We start from the raw sequence: 24,492 nt of genomic DNA on the forward strand, positions 1-24,492 counted from the left end.
TAACACTTATTTTCATAACCAGTGTGGAGCGGGATATCAAATTTCAACATGTTTCTCAGCTCAACAGCTGCTTCTTCAGGAAGAGACGAGGTAATAGTTGTTTGTAATATGGATCACAATACGTTATAACTGACATCCTTAAAATATCTTAAACATCTTTCAAGTGGTACTTACTAAAACCTACCTTCAGAACAGCAATCCGTTAATAAAGATAGTGATACAAAGGTAAAAAAAAAAACACTCTGGCGTTTCCAGTAGTAACCGCATCACAGTCCCCAGTACATATACCATGGAGGGGTGTCCATATTCCAGCCAATCAGTGGGCAGGGCCAATCAAAATTGGGCTTATCAGACACTAAAGTAAAAATAGATATAATATAGGAGCTTGATATGGACACCTTAAACCAGAAAAAATAGGTAGGCTAATAAGGAATTTTGGATAAAACCTGCTCAACCTTTAAAATAATCACATTTGTTGTTTTGCAGTCTGAAATGAAGACGGAAACGGTTTTTGTTTTATCCAGCTGTATTTGTGCAACTTATAACATCCAAGTGAAAGAGACAACACCAGCATGTCAGAAAAAGGATCACCTCCTCCTAAAAATGAATTGTAAACTCAATCAGGTGTAGCTAATCACCTTCTCAAAGGCACACAAGGCCATTTGTGATCAGCTGTGGTTATTTTGAGTAGCTCAGCATAAAAATAACTTTTGTGGAGCATTTCAGTCCCTGGTAGTGCAACTGACACAAACAATCAACTAATGGGTAGCAAGGCACTGTCAAAAAATCTCCGGGATAAAGTTGCGGACAGGCACAAGTCAGGAAATGGATACAAAAAAAACTTCAAAGGCTTTAGCAATGCCTAGAAGCATAGTGCAGTCTATTTATTAAGAAGTGAAAGGTATTTGGTGCAACACAGACCCTCCCTGGATCAGGGCACTGCTCAGAGGCTACCATGAGGCCTACAGCAACTCTGAAGCAGTTGCAGGTGTTTGACAAAGAGTGGTCACTGTGTGCATGTGACAACAATATCATAATTTCTTTACAAATGTGGCTTGTATGGGAGGGTTGCAAGAAAAAAAGCCACTCATCGAGAAAGGCCACATGCAGTCAAGGCTGAGCTTTGCAAAAACGCACCTTGAAGATTCTGAAGCCACATGGAAAAAGATGATATGGTCAGATGAGATTAAAATTGAACTATTTGGCCTCAAAACTAAACGATATGTCTGACAGAAATCCAGCAACAGCTCACCATCCAAATAACACCATTCCTACAGTAAAGCTTGGAGGTGGTAATATCCTGTCATGGGGGGTTCTCTGCAGCAGGGACTGGAGCACTTGTCAGGATAGAAGGAAAAATGGATGGGGCAAAACGCCATCAAATTCTTGAGGAATATCTTCTGTCCTCTGCCAGAAAGATGTCAGTAGGAAGAAGGTTTACCTCTCAAAACGACAATGACCACAGTGGTTGAAGGAGAAAAAGGTGAATGTCCTTGCATGGCCTAGTCAGAGCCCAGACTTAAACCCCATTGAAAATCTGTGGAATGACTAGTCCACAAATGGTCACCATCAAATTTAACTGAACTTGAGCAGTTCTGCAAAGAAGAGTGGGTAAACATTGTAAAGTCTAGATGTGCAAAGTTAGTAGAGATGGATCCCAACAGACTAAAAGCTGGAACTAAAGCAAAAAATGGTTCCACAAAATACTGACACAGAGGGTGATCCTTTTTCCACCTCCAGTGATTGTTGTTTTTTATTATTTTAATTTTTTTCTGACATGTTAGAGTTATATCTTTCACTTGGACGTTATAGGTTGCAAATACAGCTGGATAAAACAAACTGTCTTCAATTCAGGCTGCAAAGCATCAAAATGTGATTATTTTAAAAGGAGGTGATTCTTTTCTATACCCACTGTATTTTTGGTGGTATTTTATCCAGTAAAAATAAATTACAAGGGCAGTAGGAGCATATAACAGATTGTGCACATAAGAACCAATATGTGCACTTTATATGTATGTGCAGCACCATCCACACACATCAAATGAAATGTTAAATTTACATCAATGCTGTGCATTAAACACATCAAATTGTGCACATATTATACAATGAGACATGCATGACAAAAATTGTGAACAGTGTAAGGCATAAACAAATTTCTATGGTGCATAAACATTTGTTCCAGTGACAAAAATGCCATTTTAAATACAAATTCAGTATGCAGCCTAGGGATGAAATCCACTCCTCAGTGCCAATGAAATGAGTGAACGAGCTACAATCCATATACTGTGATATCAGAAAAAGCCTTTAAGTCTTCTCTGGTGCTATGTAAATGATGAATCAATCCCAGGAAGAACCACAAGTGCAGATACTCCTTCCCTATACATACTAAAGAAGCTTACTGGAGCTATATGACCCTCATGTATAGAGTGGTCAACAAGGCTTAAAATTTCACACTGAGAACCGGTATAATACTTCCCTGGGTTACAGGGAAATTCCTTCAGTGCTCTCTCAATAAATAATTGTACCCATAAAGTAAGACAAAAGACACTCCATATTGTAAAACCACTACATATATTTTATTAAAATAGTGAATTAAAATCACTCACATTGCGCAAGATATTCGGCAAAAAGCAAAAAACGGAGATAGTGTTCACCGTATCGGCCGGCTAGCATTCAAGATAGTGTCTGCGTCCTAGCTCCACCCTACGCGTATCGTCTTAAGCTATGTCATCAGGAGCAGGGAGCATGCCGATATCTTACTATGTTGCTTACTACTACTAAGCTACTTTAGTGTGCAGAGTGGTGGTTTATCTGCACTCATGGTTCATACTGGGATTTAGTCATCACTTTCACAGCACCAGTGAAGACTTAAAGACTTCATCTGATATCACAGTATATTGATTATAGCTTGTTCACTCATTTCATTGTCACTGGCTGAGGAGTGGATTTCATCCTTAAGCTATTTATTTTTTTGTTACTGGCACAAATGTTTATGCACAATAGAAATTTAGTTTAAGCCTTACGCAGTTCACTATTTTTTCATGCATATCTGGTTGTATAATAAGTGCACAGTTTGATTTGTGTGAAGGTGAATTAGGGCCAAAACTCTTTTGGCCTTACTTTTTCTGTAAGTCACTGGAGTGGACTTAGTTCTGCACTCCTCTGACCCATATTCAGTCGTCAGTGGGCTAAAGTCTGCTGTTGGTTGATATCACACAGCATGTCCAGACTCTGAAGGGATCCCGACTTTGTCAGGATCTAAACAGATATCTGGATTGGCACGAGGATGCTGAGAGCCTGAGTCTGCCGCTTCCGCCCCCTCCACAGCCCGTTGCTCCAGGGAGTGCTGGAGGGGCAGAGCAAAGAGCTGTTGACACAGTCACTGACTTTCTGCTCACTGAAGATCGAAAACTGAGTGAACAGTGGCCTTTGATTGCTCAGTTTAAGGTGTAGAGGCGGCAGGGTTTGTTTTTTTGTTTTTTCCCAAACCCCCCCACTTCTCTTTTATTGAACAGTATTTGATGTATAGGAAACCCTGTGGCTTTATGCTACTAAAGTGCAGGCTTTATCCACCCACTGGCTTGTATGCATTTTTTTTGGCAATTTGTAGGCATTTTGCCAAGGCACCCCTGAAGAAACTTAAAAGCACCTTGGTTAAAAAAAAAAAAAAAAGATGCCTTAATCCATTATAATTACTAGACCAACACCATAAAGAATTCTTATATATTCATTTCATATTTGCTAGAAATGTACTGTGTGGAACCTGTATTTGTGGCTTCAGTGTTTTTTTTTTTTTACTAGTTCCAGGATTTCTCCTGCCAAAACAAACGTGTTTTTTTTAAACTTTGCATCACTATGTTTGTTTGATTACTGTTCTGGATAGGTTTTGATAATCCTCGTCTGTAAGATGTATAAGATATTTTCAAGGCTGTCTGTTCTAACATATTGTGATCTGTATTACAGACAATTTTTCTCGCATCTCTTCCTGAAGAAACAGGCGTTGACCCAAGAAAAGTGGTGAAAGCTTGATATCCTGATGTGCACTTGTTTTAGAAATATGGATTAATAACTTGTACATTTATGATGTATTGGGATGTCTTGGGTGAAATACTGCATATTGAATATGGATGTATAATGAACAGCATGTAACGTGTTTTTTATCGTGGATTTTGTAATAGAAGAATAAAAATTGTGAATTTTTTAGATCGTTCGTTTGTGACCTGGTACCTTTTTAAATTCCTGTAGCTTCTTTTGTACGGGTATGGAGTTTCACAAGTGCTGATAGAGCTTGTCTCTTCCATTGCAGAAATCTGATGTGGTCATCTTCTAGAATCCACTAGATTGGATGCCTAGAAGTGATTTTAACTCCCTAGGTTTAACATAGGGCAGTGGTGGGCAACCTTTTTTCTCAACTGAGTCAAATCTCGCCAAAACCACGATTGAAATTTATTTTGAGAGCCACATTTTTAAAACTGAAAATACATCCCCCATATAGTAATTCATCCCCCATAGTAATTCATCCCCCATAGTAATTCATCCCCCATATAGTAATTCATCCCCCATATAGTAATTCATCCCCCATATAGTAATTCATCCCCCATATAGTAATTCATCCCCCATATAGTAATTCATCCCTCATATAGTAATTCATCCCCCATATAGTAATTCATCCCCCATAGTAATTCATCCCCCCTATAGTAATTCATCCCCCATATTGTGTCAATTCACTTACCTTTGCTCCGCGCGTTCTTCTCGCCGTGTTCCCGCGCTGTTCTGGTCTTCAGGGCGGACTGTGAGAGGAGAGGAGTTCGTCACGCTGCCCCGCCTACATCCTGGCTGCCCCGCCTACATCCTGACAGCTGCAGAGTCCTGACTTTTGGGGCGGCCGCCCGAGAGGAGGGAGGGGGGCGGCCGCCCGAGAGGAGGGACGGGAGCGGCCGCCCGGCACACAGAAGAGCCGCATTTAAGTTTGTAAAGAGCCGCGGCTTGCCGACCACTGACATAGGGCACCTTCCAGCCTCCATACTGGTAAAAGTTAGCTGTGGAACACTTTTTAGGTCTAGAGTCACTGATATCACCTCAGCACTTGACCTGTTTCTGAAGACTCCATTTGTGTGAGGACGTCAGTGAGGCAAAGTGTTGGGAGCTCTCTCAGTTTTATAGGTTATTGGGTGCCTTTTAGAATTTTTTGCTTCCTGATGGCTTCCACCATAGAAGGAATTAACACTGCGGGACTGAGCATTTCCCTGCTGCTGCTCTTGCTTGCAAATGGCCACCTGGAACTTTGATCCATTCCAGCTGTCCGCACACAGTGACTTTGTTCATTACGGACCCTTACCTGCTACCAGATGTCCAGGTTTTGCAAGGATCAGACTTACCTTAGCCTTACATTTCCTTACCACAAGATGGTCACAGCATGTCTGATTCTACGAACAGTGGAGGGGACAGTTCTGCTGTAATGGGTGTCCCCAGCTTTAAGGATTTTTGCAGCACTCCTACTGATGGTGCTGATGTCTTCAGCCTTTGAATCAGGTTGTCCTCTGCTTCTGGAGTCAGTTCGGTCTTCGAGCCCTCTTTAGTCCTGCTGTATGTGTATAGTTGCTCGGCTCTTTTGGCTGAGGGTTTTTACCACAGTCTTGCTAGACATTGTACCTGAAAATTTCTGAGTTATTTGCTGATCTTTTCCACAATGTCTACAAGCATCCTCTTGCACCTTCTGCAGTTTCCCTAATTCTTAGTTGTTCCAATCTGTTTCCCTGAGAAGTCAAAGTCCACTGCTATTAATCCCAGATCAAGAGAGTGCTTCAGTTCTTATTGATGCAGTGTGCAGCACTCAAACTGGATGAGCCACCCCTTTCATTCTAGTGCTGGCTTGGTTCCTCTTTGAAGCACTTAAGGCTCCAAAGACTTTCCAATAGTGCCCATTGTTCCAATTCTGTATAGAGTAGTTTTCTCCCCCAAAAGCACTTGGTTACAAAATCTTGCTCAAACCAGTACAAGAAAAATAAGCGGTCTATTCCCACTGTGAATCTGGCAGTGTCTCTCCTTAACAAGACTACATACTGGTTGAGGATACACTGGTCGTTAAGAACTTAACTGATAAGTGGTAGTAAGGCCCCTCTGGACCGTTTTTCCTCCTGGCGGACCAAATTAAGAGCATTGCATACTAGCACATTATGAAAGATTTGTCTTTTAAGTAGAAGTTCACCCAAAACCTAACTAACTCTAAATCTACTCAGAGCCACATTCTCTATCTAATGAAGAAATCATTATACATACTTTATCTGAAGCCGATCTGGTCCGGTCTCCAGCTGCGGATGCTGTGTGCAGGAGAGAACCGACAACGGCTGTAAAATGCCTGGGAAGTGGCGTCACCCATAGAGTTACTATGGGGCTTCCGTTGTCGGCTGCCCTCCTGCACATGCTTAAACACTGAAGCCACTGCTGACAGCTTAGCATGTGACTGGACCAGAGCAACTTCAACAGAAGCTGGTTGTAAGAGAACAGATAGCTGTACACACTGGCTGAATGTTGGCCAGTTCCTGCCAAACTGACTGTTTTTCAGCTGATTTGTGGCCCGTGTGTAGCCAGCTTTAAGTGTTTAGAAGGTAGACTTCTTAAAGTGTGTGTGTGTGTCTGTGTTAATTATTGGAGACTGTCTTTAGGACAGACTTAAGTTGGGTACGCACATTCAGGTTTTTTTTCATTCAACCCATTGGACACATTCTACCAGGGGCAATCACACCCACCAGAACAGGGCTTACAGCCATTGTCTGCAAGCCCTGATCAGATTCGGGCTGGATACTGGTTTTCCAGCATGCCCATTTTGACAGAAGCCAGTCGTGAGAGAATAGACAGCTGTACACACAGGCATATTTTTAAATAGGCTATATTAATGGGAACACACAAAATGCTAGTGGGATATTCTCAAATGTAACTCCTTAAGTGGAAATGCACTTTAAAAGAGGTCTCACCACTGATGTGGTTGATTCCTTGACTGTAGAATGCATGGAGCAAATGGCCTTCGCTTTACATTTCAGTTGTGATAGTCTGCTAGAGGCTTCCTGTCTTCTCGCATGTGTAGAGCAGTTTGGTTAAAGTGCTTGATTGCATTATCTGCAGGTAATAACTGTTTGATCTGCATGGCCTGCAAGGTACATCTTTCTGGGTCTACCATAATTAAGGGCACTACTGGTGGCAAGAGTATCTTCCTCAATGGAATACATAAACATATAGTGGGATTTTTCTCAAATTTGACTGCATAAGTGGAAATACACTTTAACCTGTTGGCGCTGACTGTACGCAAATATGCGGCCTCTCAGCAGCTGGGTCTTTGCATACCCAAAGTAAACACACGTGTGTCAAGAGCACACCCGAGTCATCACTGACTGTAGTACGGCCATCTTTGAAATGTTTACACCATTCATATGTCTTACTGAGGCTGAGCATCTCATTACCATAATTGAAGTCTTCTGTAAATATCGGCAGGTTTTACACCTTCGTTCACAGGAAACTTCATTACCACACGCTGTTCCATGCATGTACTAGCACTGTTGTCTGCCATCTTGATTAACCACTTGCCTACCAGGCACTTATGCCCCCTTATTTACCAGGCCAATTTTCAGCTTTCAGCGCTGCCGCACTTTGATTGACAATTGCGCGGTCATGCAACATTGTACCCATATGAAATTTTGATAATTTTTTTCTCACAAATAGAGCTTTCTTTTGGTGGTATTTAATCGCCACTGGGCGCTTTACTTTTTGCGCTATAAATAAAAAAATTGCAAAAAATTTGAAAAAAAAAGTTTCTTTGTTTCTATTATAAAATTTTTCAAACAGGTATTTTTTCTCCACTGATGTGCGTTGATGAGGCAGCACTAAAGGGCACTGATAGGCAGCACTAATGAGGTGGCACGGATAGGCGGCACTGATAGACAGCACTAATGAGGTGTCACGGATAGGCGGCACTAATATGCAGCACTGATAGGCGGCACTGATGATGGGTACTGATAGACGGCACTGACTGGCATCACTGCTGGGCACTGACTGGCGGCACTGACTGGCACAACCCCTGGGCACTGACTGGTGGCACTGACTGGCAGCACTGGTGGGTGGGCACAGGTAGGTGGCACTGCTGGGCACAGGTGGGTGATCTGCTGGGCACAGGTGGGCGGAGCTAGTGGGCGCACTGCTGGGCACAGGTGGGCGGAACTTGCAGGTGGCACTGCTGGGCACCGATCATCAGGGCACTGATCATCAGTACCCTGATGATCGGTGCCGATCCCCGCTCTGACAACTGCCGGTTCTTGGCAGTACTTTTCCTCACGATCTGACAGCGTGAGGAAAGTGCAGCCGAGAACCGGCACTTGCATTTCCCTCTGATCAGCGTGTCATTGGACACCGCTGATCACGTGGTAAAAGGCCGCTGTGATTGGCCTTTTACCACATCACGTGATCAGCTGTGTCCGTAGGACACAGCGATCACGGAGATCGCCGGGTGCGCGCCCCCTGGGGCGTGCAGGAGAGCGCGTTCTGGGAGGACGTCATATGACGTCCACTCAGAACTGGCCGGCCGCAGTGCAGCCGTCATTCAGCTATCTGCGGTCGGCAACTAGTTAACAGTCTCCGAACTGGCCCATGACAGGTGTGCTGCCTATCAGTAATAGGATGCACTTGCCACTTACTACTGCTTGTAGTACTGCCATGCTAGCATCCCTTTTTATGTAAGGTTTGACTTGAATGGTGTGTGTGTGTAATAATAATAATATATATATATTTCTCAGCATAAAAGAGTACACCCCTTTTCTAAAGTATTATCACACATAGGTGTGCCCAGTCAATCAGTGTGTCTGTTATGCCATTGGGATCCCACAGGATCTTTTAGGTCATTAGAACAAGGTTTCCCACTGCACTGTATGCATGTTTGTTTGTTCGTATCCATTAATGGTCTAGTCTTCTTGGACTCAAGAAGACAAAACAAATAAGTTCAGAAATTAATTATGTGTAATAAAATGGAATGACACAGGGAAAAAGTATTGAACACATAAAAAGGCATGGAAAGCCAAGACACCAGCTAAAATCCATCAGTAATTAGAAATCAATCCTGCCTCTTGTCAGTGTAAGTTAATATCAGCTGTTTCAGTCTCAACTCAAAGGTGTCTCATTACCAGGGTGTCACACAAGAAACATCTCATGATGGTTAAAAGCAAACAGCTCTCTCAAGACCTTTTGCAATCTTATTGTTGCAAAACATACTGATGGCATTGGTTACATAAGGATTTCTAAACTCCTGAATGTTCTAGTGAGCACTGTTGGGGCCATAATCTGGCAGTGGAAAGCACATCCTTTAACCTTAAACTGGCCATGGCCAGGTGTTTCTCACAAGATTTCTGACAGGGGAGTGAAAAGAATTATCAGAAGAGTTGTCTAAGGACCACTTGTGGAAAGCTTCAGAAAGGCCTGGAATTAACAGGTACAATTTCAAAGAAAAAAAAAAAAAAGGTAATACACTCAACCGCCATGGCCTGTATGCATGTTCTCCATGCAAGACTCCATTGCTAAAGAAATAGCATGCTGAACCTCATTTAAAGTTTGCTGCACAACATTTAGACAAGCCTGTGAAATACTGGGAGACTATAGTCTGGTCAGATGAGATCAAATTTGAACTCTGGATGCCATAATGCCATGTCTGGAGATCAAATGGCACTGCAGATCACCCCAAAAACACAATATTGTGAAGTTTGGAGATGGGAACATCATGGTGTGGGGCTGTTTTTCAGCAGAATACTGGCAAACTTCATATCATTGAAGAAAGGATGAATGGAAAATTGTACGAAGACATTCTTGATAAAAATCTGCTGCCATCTACCAAGATGATGAAGATGAAACAAGGGTGGAGATTTCAGCCAAACAACGATCCCAAACACAAAGCCAAGGAAACTCAATTGATTTCAAAGAAAGGAAAATAAAGCTGGCTAGAATGGCCCAGCCAATCACCTGACTTGAATCCAATAAAAAAAATCTATGGAAAGAACGAAAGATCAGAGCTCATAGAAGAGGCCCACGGAACCTTCAAGATTTGAAGAGTGTGTGGAAGAGTGGGCCAAAATCGCACCTGATGCACCATAATGCATGGGACTAGTTTCTCCATACAGGAGGAGTCTTGAAGCTGTCATTACCAATGAAGGATTTTGTACGAAGTATTAAACTTCAGTTAGCGTGTTCAATACTTTTTCCCTGTGTCATTCCATTTTATTACACACAACTTAATTTCTGGACTTGTTTTGGTTTCTTTGTATGTATGGATTGCATGGGTTGTTACCGACATGTGGTGAACATTTCATGGCAATAGCACCTTTAGACATATGTTTACTGAGCATAATGGTGACTTACTTATTTTACCTGCTGTGTATGTATGTGTGTGTGTATGTGTGTATGTATGTGTGTATATATGATGTGTGTGTGTGTGTATATATATATATATATGTGTATAATTTTTTTTTTCTTTTTTCCAAAGACCTTGGAGAATAAATGATGGGTGTTGCAATTTTTTTAAGGTCACATGATATTTGCGCAGCGGTTTAGTGTCAGGAAAAATACAGTTTTGTGAATTTTAGTGAACACAAACACGGTATAATACGATTTTTTTGTAAAATATACAAGATGATGTTACCCTGGGTAAATAGATACCAAACCTGTCACTCTCTAAAACTGCAAATGCCCATGAAATGGCGACAAACTATGGTACAATAAGTTATCCATTGGTGACGCTTTAAAGTTTTTACAAGTTACCAGTGTAGAGGTATACGAGATCTGATGCTCTCATTCTGATGTTTGGCACTACCTCACGTGTGGTGCGATCACTGTTTACATGTGTGTGCCTACATGTGCATTTGCATGTGAGCACGGGGGGATAGAGATGCTTTAATTTTTTAATAAACATATTTTAACTTTTTTACCTTTTTTTTTTTTTTTTTTTTTATCTATTTATTGCTATCACAAAGGATTAATAACATCCCTTGTGATGGCAGGTCCTCTTTTTGAAGTAATTTGGGGCCCCCAGATCTTCCCTCTACCCTTCACAGAAATCGGTTTGATCAGCTGCTTCACAAGCCGATAACGGCTTGTAAGCAAACTGAAACCGGAAGTGACAAAATCTTTGTCATTTCCTGTGTCCTTCTGTGGAGGGGAAAGAAAATATGTGGTGTTTTTTTTTTTTTTTTTTTTTTTTTTTTTGGGGGGAGTCCATTGAAGAACGCAGATCCATTCTTTAAAAAAAATAATTTTTTTTTTAAATTGGGAGTTTATAACTTGTTCCACAAAACTTTTCAGATTATGTATTTGTGCAATTGAAGGGGATCATAACTGACATGCCAGTTTTTTAAATTACTTTTCATGTCTGGAATCCTAACTTTCTTAACAGTTTTATCTTTATTTTGTTACTTTTTAGGTAAGCGGTTCAAAAGCCGGAGTTGTGCGGTTTTTGGGCGAGACAGATTTTGCCAAAGGAGAATGGTGTGGAGTTGAATTAGATGAGCCTTTGGGAAAGAATGATGGAGCTGTGGCTGGCACAAGGTTAGTTTGAACTTTAAAGCATGTGCTTTTTGTAAATGGGTATACTGTATATTTCTTACTGTGTGTGTGTGTATATATATATATATTTTTTTTCTTTATGAGGTAGCTGTTCCATAGAAGTTGGAGAGGTGTAGATTGGGCATATATAATATATAATATGTAGCTGTGTACAATGCTTGTGTTTTGCAGCTGTAAGTCTCTGGTTGAAACATGGTCCGTATCTGCATTGGGCAATAGTGGTAGTTGATGAAACTGGTGACTGGCTTGATTCCAGAAAAACCGGGCACACCTGAGCTACAAATTGCTGCATTCTCAAACTTTTAAAAATTAAATTGTAGTAAAATAAAAATAATGAAAAACAATTCAAAAACACCTGTCGTCCTGCATCTACATGCAAATGGACATGGGGCATGCACGTGTATGTAAACAGTAATTTCGCCACAAACTGTAATTCCAGGATCATTACTCACATTTAACGCTAAACTGATAACCTGTTTTTTGAAGTTGTAATTTTTTGTCACAATTTTTTTTAAAGTGAAGAAATACATTTTTTTTTAAACTATCACTAGTGCAGTACAGGGTCATATGTCGTCTGCTGTGGCGATGATCAGGGACATTGGTGGTAAAAAAAAATATATATTTTTTTTAATTCAATTTTTTTTTTATACACTTTTTTTTTTTTTTCTTATTTTGACTTGGCTTTCCATTTATGACAGCTTGCTTACTTTTGTGATGCTGTGATTGGCCACAGCTAATTACATGGTACATGGTGTCAGGTACCATGTGATAGCTGTGGGCCAATCACAGCATCAAAACAGTAAGCAAGCTGTTCATGAATGAAAACCATTTATGACACTTTGCTTACGTAATATGTGATCGCTATGATTGATCATAGCGAACACATAATACCGTGTCTGGGTACAGAGCACTGACACCAGACACAGCGGTCATGGGATCGTGCTGCTGCGTGCCCAAGTGCTAGGCAACATATGGGTACCTTTGCCTAGCCTGGCTGTGCCGCCCACCCACATTGGATGTATTGTGAGTGGGCGGCAAGCAGTTAAGGCTTCACATGTTTGGAATTTTACCAAAAGAATGGGTCTTATAGTGTGTATGCACTAAAATTAATTTTAGTATAATTTCCTAAAAATGCATTTGGTAAACAGTTGTACAAAAAATTACAACTGCCATCATTTTATTCTACAGGGCTTCTGCTTTCAGAAAATACATTGTTTTGTTGGTTTAAACTACTTTTCCAGCAAAAAATGCATATTAACCTCTTCTTGCCACCCTGCATCCTTTTTAAACAAATCTGAACATTTGGGGTGTGGGAAGGAGCGGTGATCATGTGACCAATGTCATAGTGGTTACATGATCGGAAGCTGGTCCTACTAGCTAATGATCTTTAGTCTGGACTGACAGCTGTTTTGACGGCTCGATCTTTGTGTTGGGAACGCATAGTGAGCTGCTCTCAGCACATAAACTTCAGCCGCCTAACAATGCATATGTGTTGCATGTGGGCATTAAAGCCCACCCTTTTGCAGCAACATATGTGTTAAGCAGTTGTAAAAAGGTTAACGTGCAATAAATTGCAGTGGTGGGCGGACAGGGACTCTCAGACACATTCTAGATGTACAGGCCTAGTGTACCCGCCCACATTCACCACAAGTCCATGTGGTTGATAGGGACTGTAGTTTCATTTTACTGCAGAGAGAGGAGAGGATATAATTTAATCTCTGCAGATGCTGTTATCTTTTCAATTGCATAGATGAGGTCATGAAAATTCAATTAAACTTCCGTTGTAAGTGGTAAGGATTTTAAAAATATTAACTGGTGGTTTTTTTTTGTGTTGGGGGGTGTACCCCAAAGCCAACTTGATCTAGATTAATATAAAGAAATGATATATATATTTAATTTTATTATTTATTTTTATGTTATTGACATATTTGTAACTTTGTGTCATACAGATTTTTCCTTTGACTGTTGTCTTACAACCTGCTGTCAAATGCTTATTATGTTTTTATTTTCTTAGATATTTTCAGTGTCAACCAAAATATGGCTTATTTGCACCTGTACATAAAGTTACACGAATTGGATTTCCATCCACTACTCCAGCTAAAGCCAAAACCACCATAAGAAAAGTACCCACAACGCCTGCCACACCAGCCTCCCTGAAGCGTAGTCCAAGCGCATCTTCTATTAGCTCAATGAGCTCAATCTCCTCCTCTGTGAGCAACAAGCCAAGTCGCACTGGTTTGGTAAGTGATTTTTTTTTTTGTCCTGTCAGTTCAGTCCAAAATGATATGAAAAGTTTTGGCTGAAGTTTGGCTTTAAATAACCAAAGTGCTGTATACTGTGCCAGAATCGTCCAATGTTTGTGGGATGCCTTGGTGTAGGGGACTGAGATGTGTGACAGCAATGTTTACATGTGGCACAATAAGTATTGTTTTTGGAGGGAGCAGAAAAAAATTAAATTAAGAGGGAAATTGTAGTAGTAATATAGCAAATATAGTATAAACTATAATAAGGCATAACTATCTAATGATTATGGGGCAGTTTCATGGAGTTTTGTCTAACTGATCTTCAGGAGGGAAAGCTGTCAGACAGGCTGGTAAGTGCCTATTTTCCTGTGATTACCAGGATTGTCTTCAGGTAGTGTAGCTGTGTCTCCTGACAGCTCCATGGCTTAAAGTAGCGGTAAAAGTAAAACATTTTTTACCTTCATGCCATATCTCACTCCAGTTAGTGTGCTTGCACTTTTGACTTTTCTTTGATACCCATATTTAAGGGGACCATACACAACTTTTTTTTCTGATTCCTGCTGAATTTGAGGTGTGGGTGGTCCTTTTGACACCAAATTGAACGAGCTTGGTGGAAAATTGTTGGCCAAACAATGACTTTATCTTAACAGATGTGTTTGCTGTTCAGGTGCTTTGGCTGTCTGGATACAACAGCTGACAAGAAAATTTCCTTCATTCACTCTGAGCATATTTCACCAGTCGTTAAAGTGGTTGTAAACCCTTACATATACCCAGTAAAGTTACTGGCCTCAGGTGACACACAGAGATGAAACAAATACTCCTACATTAGTTGCAGCTGTTTATCTACAGCTGCCAGTCCCCTACGTTCATTCAAAGTGCAGAATCTGCACAGGATATTTAGGCTCTGAAAAGTAGGTTAACTCAACGAGGAGAGCACTGAGCACTGGCAGAACTACCAGGGTCGCAAAGGTCGCACTTGCTACTGGAACCTGGAGTTCTGCCACTGTGGGGGGGACCAAGAGCCCGTTCTCAAAGTGTTGTAGCTGGCTCCAGGGCTCTGACACGAGAGTATCTTTCACAGGTGGTCCAGAGCCAGTGCTGACAGTTCCCCCCTCCCCCCCCACATTGAGAGGAGAGGAAGAGCTGGCTCTGCTCATCTTCCTCCTACCCACTCCTCCTGTGTCTGCTCCTGCCAACTTCCCGCTCACACTCCCTGCAGTGTCTCAGAGAAAGAGATGTTTGGGTGGGAAGTGGGTGGGTGCAGACACAGGAGGAAGGGATGGGAGGAGGAGGAGCAGAGTCAGGGAAGTACAAAGCCGTGCAGCAGGAAGTGGAAAGGTGCCGACAGGTGCTGATCCATGCATCCTGTGAGTAAAGTCTTCCCGCTCCTTTCCCTCTCCTGCCTGCCAGTACAAGAATGTTAGAGGGACTCTGATGTAAGGAGTGCTTTGTGGACTCTGATGTAAGGGAGGCTTTGGTGAGCAGAGAGCCCCTTATATCAGAGTTTCCCTTTATATCAGACCCCCCTTAACTCAGTGCTCCCCATTACATTCCAAAATCTACAGAGATCTCCCTTACAGTATAAATGGAAATTCTGCAGACTCTGATAAAGGGGGGCTCTGCGGACTCTGATGGTGGGGGGCTGTGCAGACTCTGATGTAAGGGGTGTTGTAGGAACCCTGATTAAAGGGGAATGCTGGGAACTTTAATGTAGGAGGGGGCTCTCTTTACCAGAGACCCCCTTATATCAAAGTTCCCCTTACACAAGAGTCTTCAGCGTTTCCCCTTACATCAGAGTTCCCTCCTTACCTCTGAGTTCCCTGTGTTCCCCCTTAAATTAGAGTCCCCAGCATTCTCCCTATACATCAGAGTCTGCAGAGTCACCCCTTACAGTGTAAGAGAACTCTGCGGATTCAAATGTAAGGGGGAACTCTTGTGATTAAATCCATATGATTAGAAATGTTATTTATTCACAAAATATATGTATAATGTATACTTCAAAAAATTTGTCATGCAAAAATTATGTCAATAAAGTGCTTGGGTTTGGTTTGAAGAAAAGGTGGCAACCCTACCTAAGACAGCAGGTAGGGGGCTCGATGCAGAAAATGTGAAACAGGCCTGCTGCGGGACCCCAATAAAGGGAATGCAATTGGAGTAAAGGGCCCTGGGCTCAGAGGGAAGTGAGGGGTCCCTCTGAGGGGGGTCAGGTCTCAGTCCGGGGGTCAGGTCTCAGTCTGGCTCTGAGAACTGACTGGAGGGAAGAGACCCCCCCCCCCCCCACACACACACACACACACACACACACACACACACACACACACACACCTTTGCACAGCAAACTCTTGCTGTCAGGAAAACTTGTCAGAAGCGACTTATGCTGATAGCAGAGGAATGAGGCAGCAAACAGGAATGACACTTAGTGCTCTGGATTGAGACAAGAACATACTATAGACAGATATGCTTTGGTCAAATTTCATATTTGAGGTTTACAACGACTTTGATTAGCATCTTGCATATATACATAATTTTTTTTTTATATATATTCCACGTGAACAGTTAACAGAAACATCATCTCGATACGCAAGGAAGATTTCTGGCACTACTGCTCTCCAGGAAGCCCTGAAAGAGAAGCAACAGCATATTGAGCAGCTTCTGGCTGAAAGGGACATGGAGCGAGCTGAGGTGGCTAAAGCAACAAGTCATGTAGGAGAAGTGGAACAGCAGCTAGCAGTGATCAGGGATGGTCATGATCAGGTAAGAAACACAGGTGTTAATATTTTCTCATATTGGCTTTCTGTCACATGCAGTAAATGCTAAGATTTCTTAATTGTATAAATATTTGACAGTTGATGTCATGATACATTTTAGTGAAGCCTAGTGTATGTGTATGTGTGTGTGTATACTGTATATATGTGTGTGTGTGTATATGTATATATGTATGTGTGTATATATATATATATATATATATATATATATATATATATATATATATATATATATATATATATATATATATATATATATATATATACACACACACACACACAGTGGTGTATTTTGGTTTTGTGCTGCCCTAGGCAAGACTAAAATCGCGCCCCCCCCCCCCCCCCCCAATCTAAATTTGGGCCACCCCTTCCTGTTTAGGATCCAGCTCTTCATCTGTAAACTCCACCCCTTTTGCTTTAGGTGTCACCTCTTCCTATTAGAGCCCCACCTCCAGGAGTTTGTCAGAGACTGTGGACAGGATACAGGAGACGGTCAGAGACTGCGGACAGGATACAGGAGATGGTCAGAGACTGCGGACAGGATACAGGAGATGGTCATAGACTGCAGACAGGATACAGGAGATGGTCAGAGACTGCAGACAGGATACAGGACATGGTCAGGGACTGCAGACATACTATAGGAGATGGTCAGAGACTGTGGACAGGATTCAAGAGAAGGTCAGAGACTGAGGACAGGATATAGGAGAAGGTCAGAGACTGCAGGCAGTATACAGGAGATGATTAGGGTTTGCTGACATACTACAGGAGATGGTCAGAGACTGTGGACAGGATACAGGGGATGGTCAGAGACTGTGGACCACATACAGGAGAAGGTCAGAGATTGTGACAGGAGACAGTCAGAGACTGCAGACATGATATAGGAGATGGTCAGAGACTGTGGACAGGATACAGGAGATATAAGAGAATGCAGAAATAGTACAGGGGACTGTCAGAGACTGAGGACAGGATACAGGAGACGGTCAGAGACTGTGGACAGGATACAGGAGATTGTCAGAGACTGTGAACCAGCTGGAGAGGCCTGGTCTATACCAAGCACTATGGATGACTGGTTTGCCTACTCACATTAGATGGGTTCTGCACAACCCGTTAGACCTTGAAGCCACTCAAAGAGTTAACAGGACTCATCCCAGTGCTGGCACCGTGTCCACTAACTCACAATATAAAATACAGTGAAGTCATTTCACACTTGCCAAGATTTTCTAGTCTACATCATGCTTTCACCAATATAGTTAAACATCCAGCACCTCAGAGAAGACTCACATACTGCACCTCCTAGTAAAAGGAGTAGAACCTTCATAGATGTAGTGCCCTTTATTGGGCATGGCCAGGCCCGGACTGGGACAAAAAATAGGCCCGGGCATTTGGGACTGAGCAGCACAAATCCCGGGGACCCTTTCCTCGGAGCCCGGTGGCAGAATGCCAGGGCCCAGTCGCAAGAACAACCTTTTGTGACCCTGGTAGTTCCGCCACTAGTGTCAGTAGGTTTTTATTTTTAGTTACATTTTTACAATTTTATATTTTATTATTTACAATTTTTTTTGTAGGAGGGAAAGAAAGGAAGAGAAAGGAAGGAGAGAAAGAAAGTAAGGAGGGAAAGAAAGAAGGAGGGAAACAGGAGAGAGAAAGGGAAAGAAAGAAAGAAAAAGGGAGAGAAAGAAAGGAGAGAAACAGGAGACAGAGAGTGAGAGAGAAGGAAGGAAGGAGGCAAGGCAGAAGGGAAAGAAGGAGGGAGGGAAAGAAGGAAAGAGGGAAGCAGGAGACAGAGAGGGAGAGAGAGAAAGAAAACAATGTAGAGAAGAAAGAAAGAGAAACGGGAGACAGAAAAAGAATGGAGAGAAACAGGAGAAAGTGAGACCTATAGAAGGAGGGAAAGAAATAGAGAAGGAAGAAAGGGGAAGGAGAGAAACAGGAGACAGAAAGAAAGAGAGATGTATAGAAAGAAGGAAGGAGGGAAAGGAGAGAAACAGTAGACAGAGAGAGCGAAAGAAAAAGAGACGTATAGAAGGAGAGAAACAGGATACAGAGAGAGAGAGAGAAAGAAAAGAGAGAAACAGGAGACAGTAAAAGAAAGAGAAATGGGAGACAGAAAGTAAGGAGAGAAATGGGAGACAGAAAGTAAGGAGAGAAACGGGAGACAAAGAAAGAAAGGAGATAAACGGGAGACAGTGAGAAAGAAAGGAGAGAAATGGAGACAGAGAGAGAAAGAAAGGCGAGAAACAGGAGACAGCGAGAGAGAAAGAAAGGAGAGAAACAGGAGACAGCGAGAGAGAAAGAAAGGAGAGAAACAGGAGACAGAGAGTGAGAGAGAAGGAAGGAAGGAGGCAAGGCAGAAGGGAAAGAAGGAGGGAGGGAAAGAAGGAAAGAGGGAAGCAGGAGACGGAGAGGGAGAGAGAGAAAGAAAACAATGTAGAGAAGAAAGAAAGAGAAACGGGAGACAGAAAAAGAATGGAGAGAAACAGGAGAAAGAGAGACCTATAGAAGGAGGGAAAGAAATAGAGAAGGAAGAAAGGGGAAGGAGAGAAACGGGAGACAGAAAGAAAGAGAGATGTATAGAAAGAAGGAAGGAGGGAAAGGAGAGAAACAGTAGACAGAGAGAGCGAAAGAAAAAGAGACGTATAGAAGGAGAGAAACAGGATACAGAGAGAGAGAGAGAAAGAAAAGAGAGAAACAGGAGACAGTAAAAGAAAGAGAAATGGGAGACAGAAAGTAAGGAGAGAAATGGGAGACAGAAAGTAAGGAGAGAAACGGGAGACAAAGAAAGAAAGGAGAGAAATGGAGACAGAGAGAGAAAGAAAGGCGAGAAACAGGAGACAGCGAGAGAGAAAGAAAGGAGAGAAACAGGAGACAGCGAGAGAGAAAGAAAGGAGAGAAACAGGAGACCGAGAGAAAGAAAAGAGAAAAACAGGAGACAGAGAGAAAGAAAAGAGAAAAACAGGAGACAGAGAGAAAGAAAAGAGAGAAACAGGAGACAGTAAAAGAAAGAGAAATGGGAGACAGAAAGTAAGGAGAGAAATGGGAGACAGAAAGTAAGGAGAGAAATGGGAGACAGAAAGTAAGGAGAGAAACGGGAGACAAAGAAAGAAAGGAGATAAACGGGAGACAGTGAGAAAGAAAGGAGAGAAATGGAGACAGAGAGAGAAAGAAAGGCGAGAAACAGGAGACAGAGATAGAAAGAGAAAGAAGAGAAACAGAAGACAAAGAAGAAAGAAGAGAAACAGAAGACAAAGAAAGAAAGTAGAGAAATGGGAGACGGAGAGAAAGAAGAGAAACGGGAGACGGAGAGAAAGAAAGAAGAGAAACGGGAGACGGAGAGAAAGAAAGAAGAGAAACGGGAGACGGAGAGAAAGAAAGAAGAGAAACGGGAGACGGAGAGAAAGAAAGAAGAGAAACGGGAGACGGAGAGAAAGAAAGAAGAGAAATGGGAGACGGAGAGAAAGAAAGAAGAGAAATGGGAGACGGAGAGAAAGCAAGAAGAGAAACGGGAGACGGAGAGAAAGAAAGGAAAGAAACGGGAGACGGAGAGAAAGAAAGGAAAGAAAGGAGAGAAACGGGAGACGGAGAGAAAGAAAGGAAAGAAAGAAGAGAAACGGGAGACAGAGAAAGAAAGGAAGCGAAACTGGAGACAGAGAAAGAAAGAAGAGAAATGGGAGACGGAGAGAAAGAAAAGAGAAACGGGAGACAGAGGAAGAAAGGAAAGAAACGGGAGACAGAGAAAGAAAGGAGAGAAACAGGAGACAGAGAGAGAGTCAGCACTGGGGACGGCATATACTGACAGACCCCCCACAGCACTGGAGATAAGGGGAGGGAGGGGCGACTGTGGGGAGCATACAGGAGCCGACCGCATGAAGGAGATGGATAGGAGAGGCGGCACATGGAGGAACCGAGAAATGCACGGTCCTCTGTGTGCCACCCAGCCGCGTCTCCTATCCAGGCCGCCCCATGACTGACAGGTTCTCGGTCTCCTCACCTGTCTTCGCCAGGTGTTTGTCGGGTTAAGGTCAGGACTCTGTGCAGGCCAGTCAAGTTCCTCCACCCCAAACTCACTCATCCATGTCTTTCTGGAGCTTGCTTTCTGCACTGGTGCGCAGTCATGTTGGAACGGGAAGGGGTCATCCCCAAACTGTTCCCACAAAGTTGGGAACATGAAATTGGCCAAAATGTCTTGGTATGCTGACGCCTTAAGAGTTCCCTTCACTGGAACCATAGGATCAAGCCCAACCCCTGAAAAACAACCCCACATCATAATCCCCCCTCCACCAAACCTTACGCTGGGCACAATGCGTCAGGCAAGTACCGTTCTCCTGACAACTGCCAAACCCAGACACTTCCATCGGATTGCCAGACAGAGAAGCGTGATTCATTACTCCTGGGAATACATCTCCACTGCTCTACAGTAGAGTCCAGTGGCGGCATGCTTTACACCACTGCATCTGACGCTTTGCATTGCACTTGGTGCTGTAAGGCTTGAATGCAGCTGCTCGGCTATGGAAACCCATTCCATGATGCTCTCTGTTCACTGTTGCTGTGCTAATCTGAAGGCCACACGAAGTTTGGAGGTCTTTAGCTATAGACTCTGCAAACAGTTGGCGACTTCTGCGCTCTGTCATGTTACGTGGCCTACCACTTGGTGGCTGAGTTGCTGCTGTTCCCAGTTGCTTCCACTTTGTTATAATACCACCAACAGTTGACTGTGGAATAATTATTAGCAAAGAAATTTCACGGATGAACTTATTACACAGGTGGCAACCTATCACGGTACCACGCTTGAATTCACTGAGCTCCTGAGAGCGACCCATTCTTTCACAAATGTTTGTAGAAGCAGTCTGCATGCCTAGGTGCTTGATTTTATACACCTGTGACCATGGAGGTGATTAGAACACCTGAATCCAATGATTTAGAGGGGTGTCCCAATACTTTTGGCAATGTAGTTTGTCAGTGTGGGTGCCTGTTGTGGAGACCTTCCAGCAGCTTTTGTTTCCTTTTTTGTTCTTTTGTTTTGTTTTTTCTTTTTGCTTTTTTTTTTTTTTTTACAAACGTTTTTATTAGGAAATATACAACAAAAACCACACCATTTAGTGAGGTATGCAATATATGGGGAAAGGAACGAGCGCTGGATCTGACAGATTCAAGCCGCTAGCATAAAGGTAAACCTTGTATACCCTCTTCATCAAAAGTCAAATACAGCAAAAAGTTGCAGCGCTTGAGTATATAATAAAGGGAATTACCATATATAACAGAATTAAAAGAAAAAACATTCATTTTATGACATGCACCAGATCCAACGTTCATAAATTAATGTAAACAATGGTCAGGTAAATAATAAAGGTTCATTCCACTAATCAAAGTGCCTGTAGTGATAGGGATGTTAGAGTCATAAGTTTTGGGGGTGTATCCAAGTGACAAGCAAATCCGTGACTTCCGTGATAGGAGAATAGCTGTAAAATGCACTAACCAGATAGCGCAAGTAAACGCGCATTGGAGTATAATGACCTACTCCTGGTCACAGCCAAATGGTCCTCAGCCTAAAGCCCTCAGGAACACCAGTGCACCACTCTTGCCGTCTCCTACCACCAGGGGGAGTGCGCCTCTTTACAGTATCACGAAATAGCCTTATATCCTCTATCGCCAGGATTGGTGTGCTTTCATATCAGGAGATCATCTCAGGGACTCTGCAATAAGACCCAAAAGAAAGAAATCTTGATAGTGTAGTATTTTTATTCAAAAGGTAAAAGCAAGTAGCACACTTACATGGTAATGTCCAAAAAAGCTGATTCACAGAATCCAAAAAGATGGCCGACAGTCAGATGCATGAACCAAGTGGATAATACGTGGTGTGAGAGGTGTCCTTATCACTAACGCGTTTCGTGGCAATGGCACATTATCAAAGGGCTTTGATGTTGTACATGCTGGTTACAGTGCATTTCTCTCTGAAATTCTGAGGAAAATGGGTCGTTCCAGACATTGTTCAGAAGAACAGCGCACCTTGATTAAAAAGTTGATTGGAAAAGGGAAAACATATAAAGAAGTGAAGAAAATGATAGGCTGCTCAGCTAAAATGATCGCAAATGCTTTAAAATGTCAACCAAAACCTGAAAGACGTGGAAGAAAGCGAAAAACTACCATTCGAATGGATAGAAGAATAGCCAGAATGGCAAGGACTCAGCCAACAATCAGCTCCAGGAAGATCAAAGAAGGTGTAAAGTTCCCTGTGAGTACTGTTACAATTAGAAGATGCCTATGTGAAGCCAAGCTATCTGCAAGAAGCCCCCGCAAAGTCCCGCTGTTGAAAAAAAAGACATGTGCTGAAGAGGTTACAATTTGCCAAAGAGCACATTGACTGGCCTAAAGAGAAATGGCGCAACATTTTGTGGACTGATGAAAGTAAGATTGTTCTTTTTGGGTCTAGTGGCCGGAGACAGTTTGTCAGACGACCCCCAAACACTGAATTCAAGCCACAGTACACTGTGAAGACAGTGAAGCATGGTTGTGCAAGCATCATGATATGGGAATGTTTCTCATACTACGGTGTTGGGCCTATTTATCGCATACCAGGGATCATGGATCAGTTTGAATCCATCAGAATACTTGAAGAGGTCATGCTGCCTTATGCTGAAGAGGAAATGCCCTTGAAATGGGTGTTCCAACAAGACAACGACCCCAAACACACCAGTAAACGTGCAACATCTTGGTTCCAGACCAACAAGATTGACTTTATGGAGTGGCCAGCCCAATCCCCGGATCTTAATCCAATAGAAAACTTGTGGGGTGACATCAAAAATGCAGTTTCTGAGGCAAAACCAAGAAATAGAGAACTGTGGAATGTAGTCCAATCATCCTGGGCTGGAATACCTGTTCACAGGTGCCAGAAGTTGGTTGACTCCATGCAACACAGATGTACAGCAGTTCTCAGAAACAGTGCTTATACAACGAAATATTCATTAAGTGATTCAAAGGAAAGCAAAATCTTCAAACATTTTTCAGTTTATATAGTGAATGTTTGAGTTTGTAAAGAAGAATACAAACGCTATTTTTTTGAACAGTCTAATATTCACTTTTCTTCAATTTTTTGTAGGAACAACACAAATTTGATATATTTTTCTTCATGTTTTGATTTGGAATAGAATGTGTAGTGTTCCCAATGCATTTGTGTGTATGGAAATAAAAGCTATTAGAAGGATTTTGAGCTTTCTTTACTTTTTTCAACACACTGCTATTGTTTTGAACACAACTGTGTATGTATGTGTATGTATATGTATATACAGTTGCAAGAAAAAGTATGTGAACCCCTTGGGATTACGTAGAGTTTTCCATGAATTGGGCATAAAATGTGCTCTGAACGTCATCTAAGTCACAACAATAGAAGAACACAGTCTGCTGAACATAATACTACACAAACATTAGATGTTGCCATGGTTTAATTGCACGTAACATGTAAACATTCACAGTGCAGGGAGGAAAAAGTATGTGATGCCCTAGCTTAATGACTTCTCCCAGAGCTAATTGGAGCCAGGAGTGAGCCAACCTTGACTCCAATCAGTGCAATGATATTGGATGTGTTGCTGACAACTGTCCTGCCCTTAAAAAACACACACCTGTTTTGGGTTTACTGGTTTCAAGAAGCACTGTCTGATGTGAACCATGCCTCGCAGAAAAGAGCTCTCAGAAGACCTACCATCAAGAATTGTTGACTTGCATGAAGCTGGAAAGGGTTACAAAAGTATCTCCAAAAGCCTTGATGTTCATGTGTCCACGGTAAGACAGACTGTCTACAAATGGAGAAAGTTTTGCACTGTTGCTACTCTCCCTAGGCGTGGTCGTCCTGTAAAAATGACTGCAAGAGCACAGCGCAGAATGCTGCATGAGGTAAAGAA

General features: G+C 42.3%; 1 protein-coding gene and 1 pseudogene across 9 annotated transcripts in view; both read left to right on the forward strand.

Moving 5' to 3' along the window:
* CLIP1 (CAP-Gly domain containing linker protein 1) overlaps positions 1-24,492 on the forward strand; it is a 182,491-nt gene that overhangs the window by 45,820 nt on the left and 112,179 nt on the right. For all 9 annotated transcript variants that reach the window (XM_089662035.1, XM_089662028.1, XM_089662029.1 and 6 more), the window contains exons 4-6: positions 11,450-11,574; positions 13,607-13,832; positions 16,392-16,589. In XM_089662035.1, coding sequence (XP_089518161.1) covers positions 11,450-11,574; positions 13,607-13,832; positions 16,392-16,589 — 549 coding nt within the window. The remainder of the gene's footprint in view (positions 1-11,449; positions 11,575-13,606; positions 13,833-16,391; positions 16,590-24,492) is intronic.
* Positions 18,715-23,521, forward strand: LOC149436126 (uncharacterized; annotated as a pseudogene).

Source organism: Staurois parvus, unplaced genomic scaffold (assembly GCF_062004578.1).
Source record: "Staurois parvus isolate SC_StPar_1 unplaced genomic scaffold, SC_StPar_1.0 ptg001418l, whole genome shotgun sequence".
Lineage (NCBI taxonomy): Eukaryota > Metazoa > Chordata > Amphibia > Anura > Ranidae > Staurois > Staurois parvus.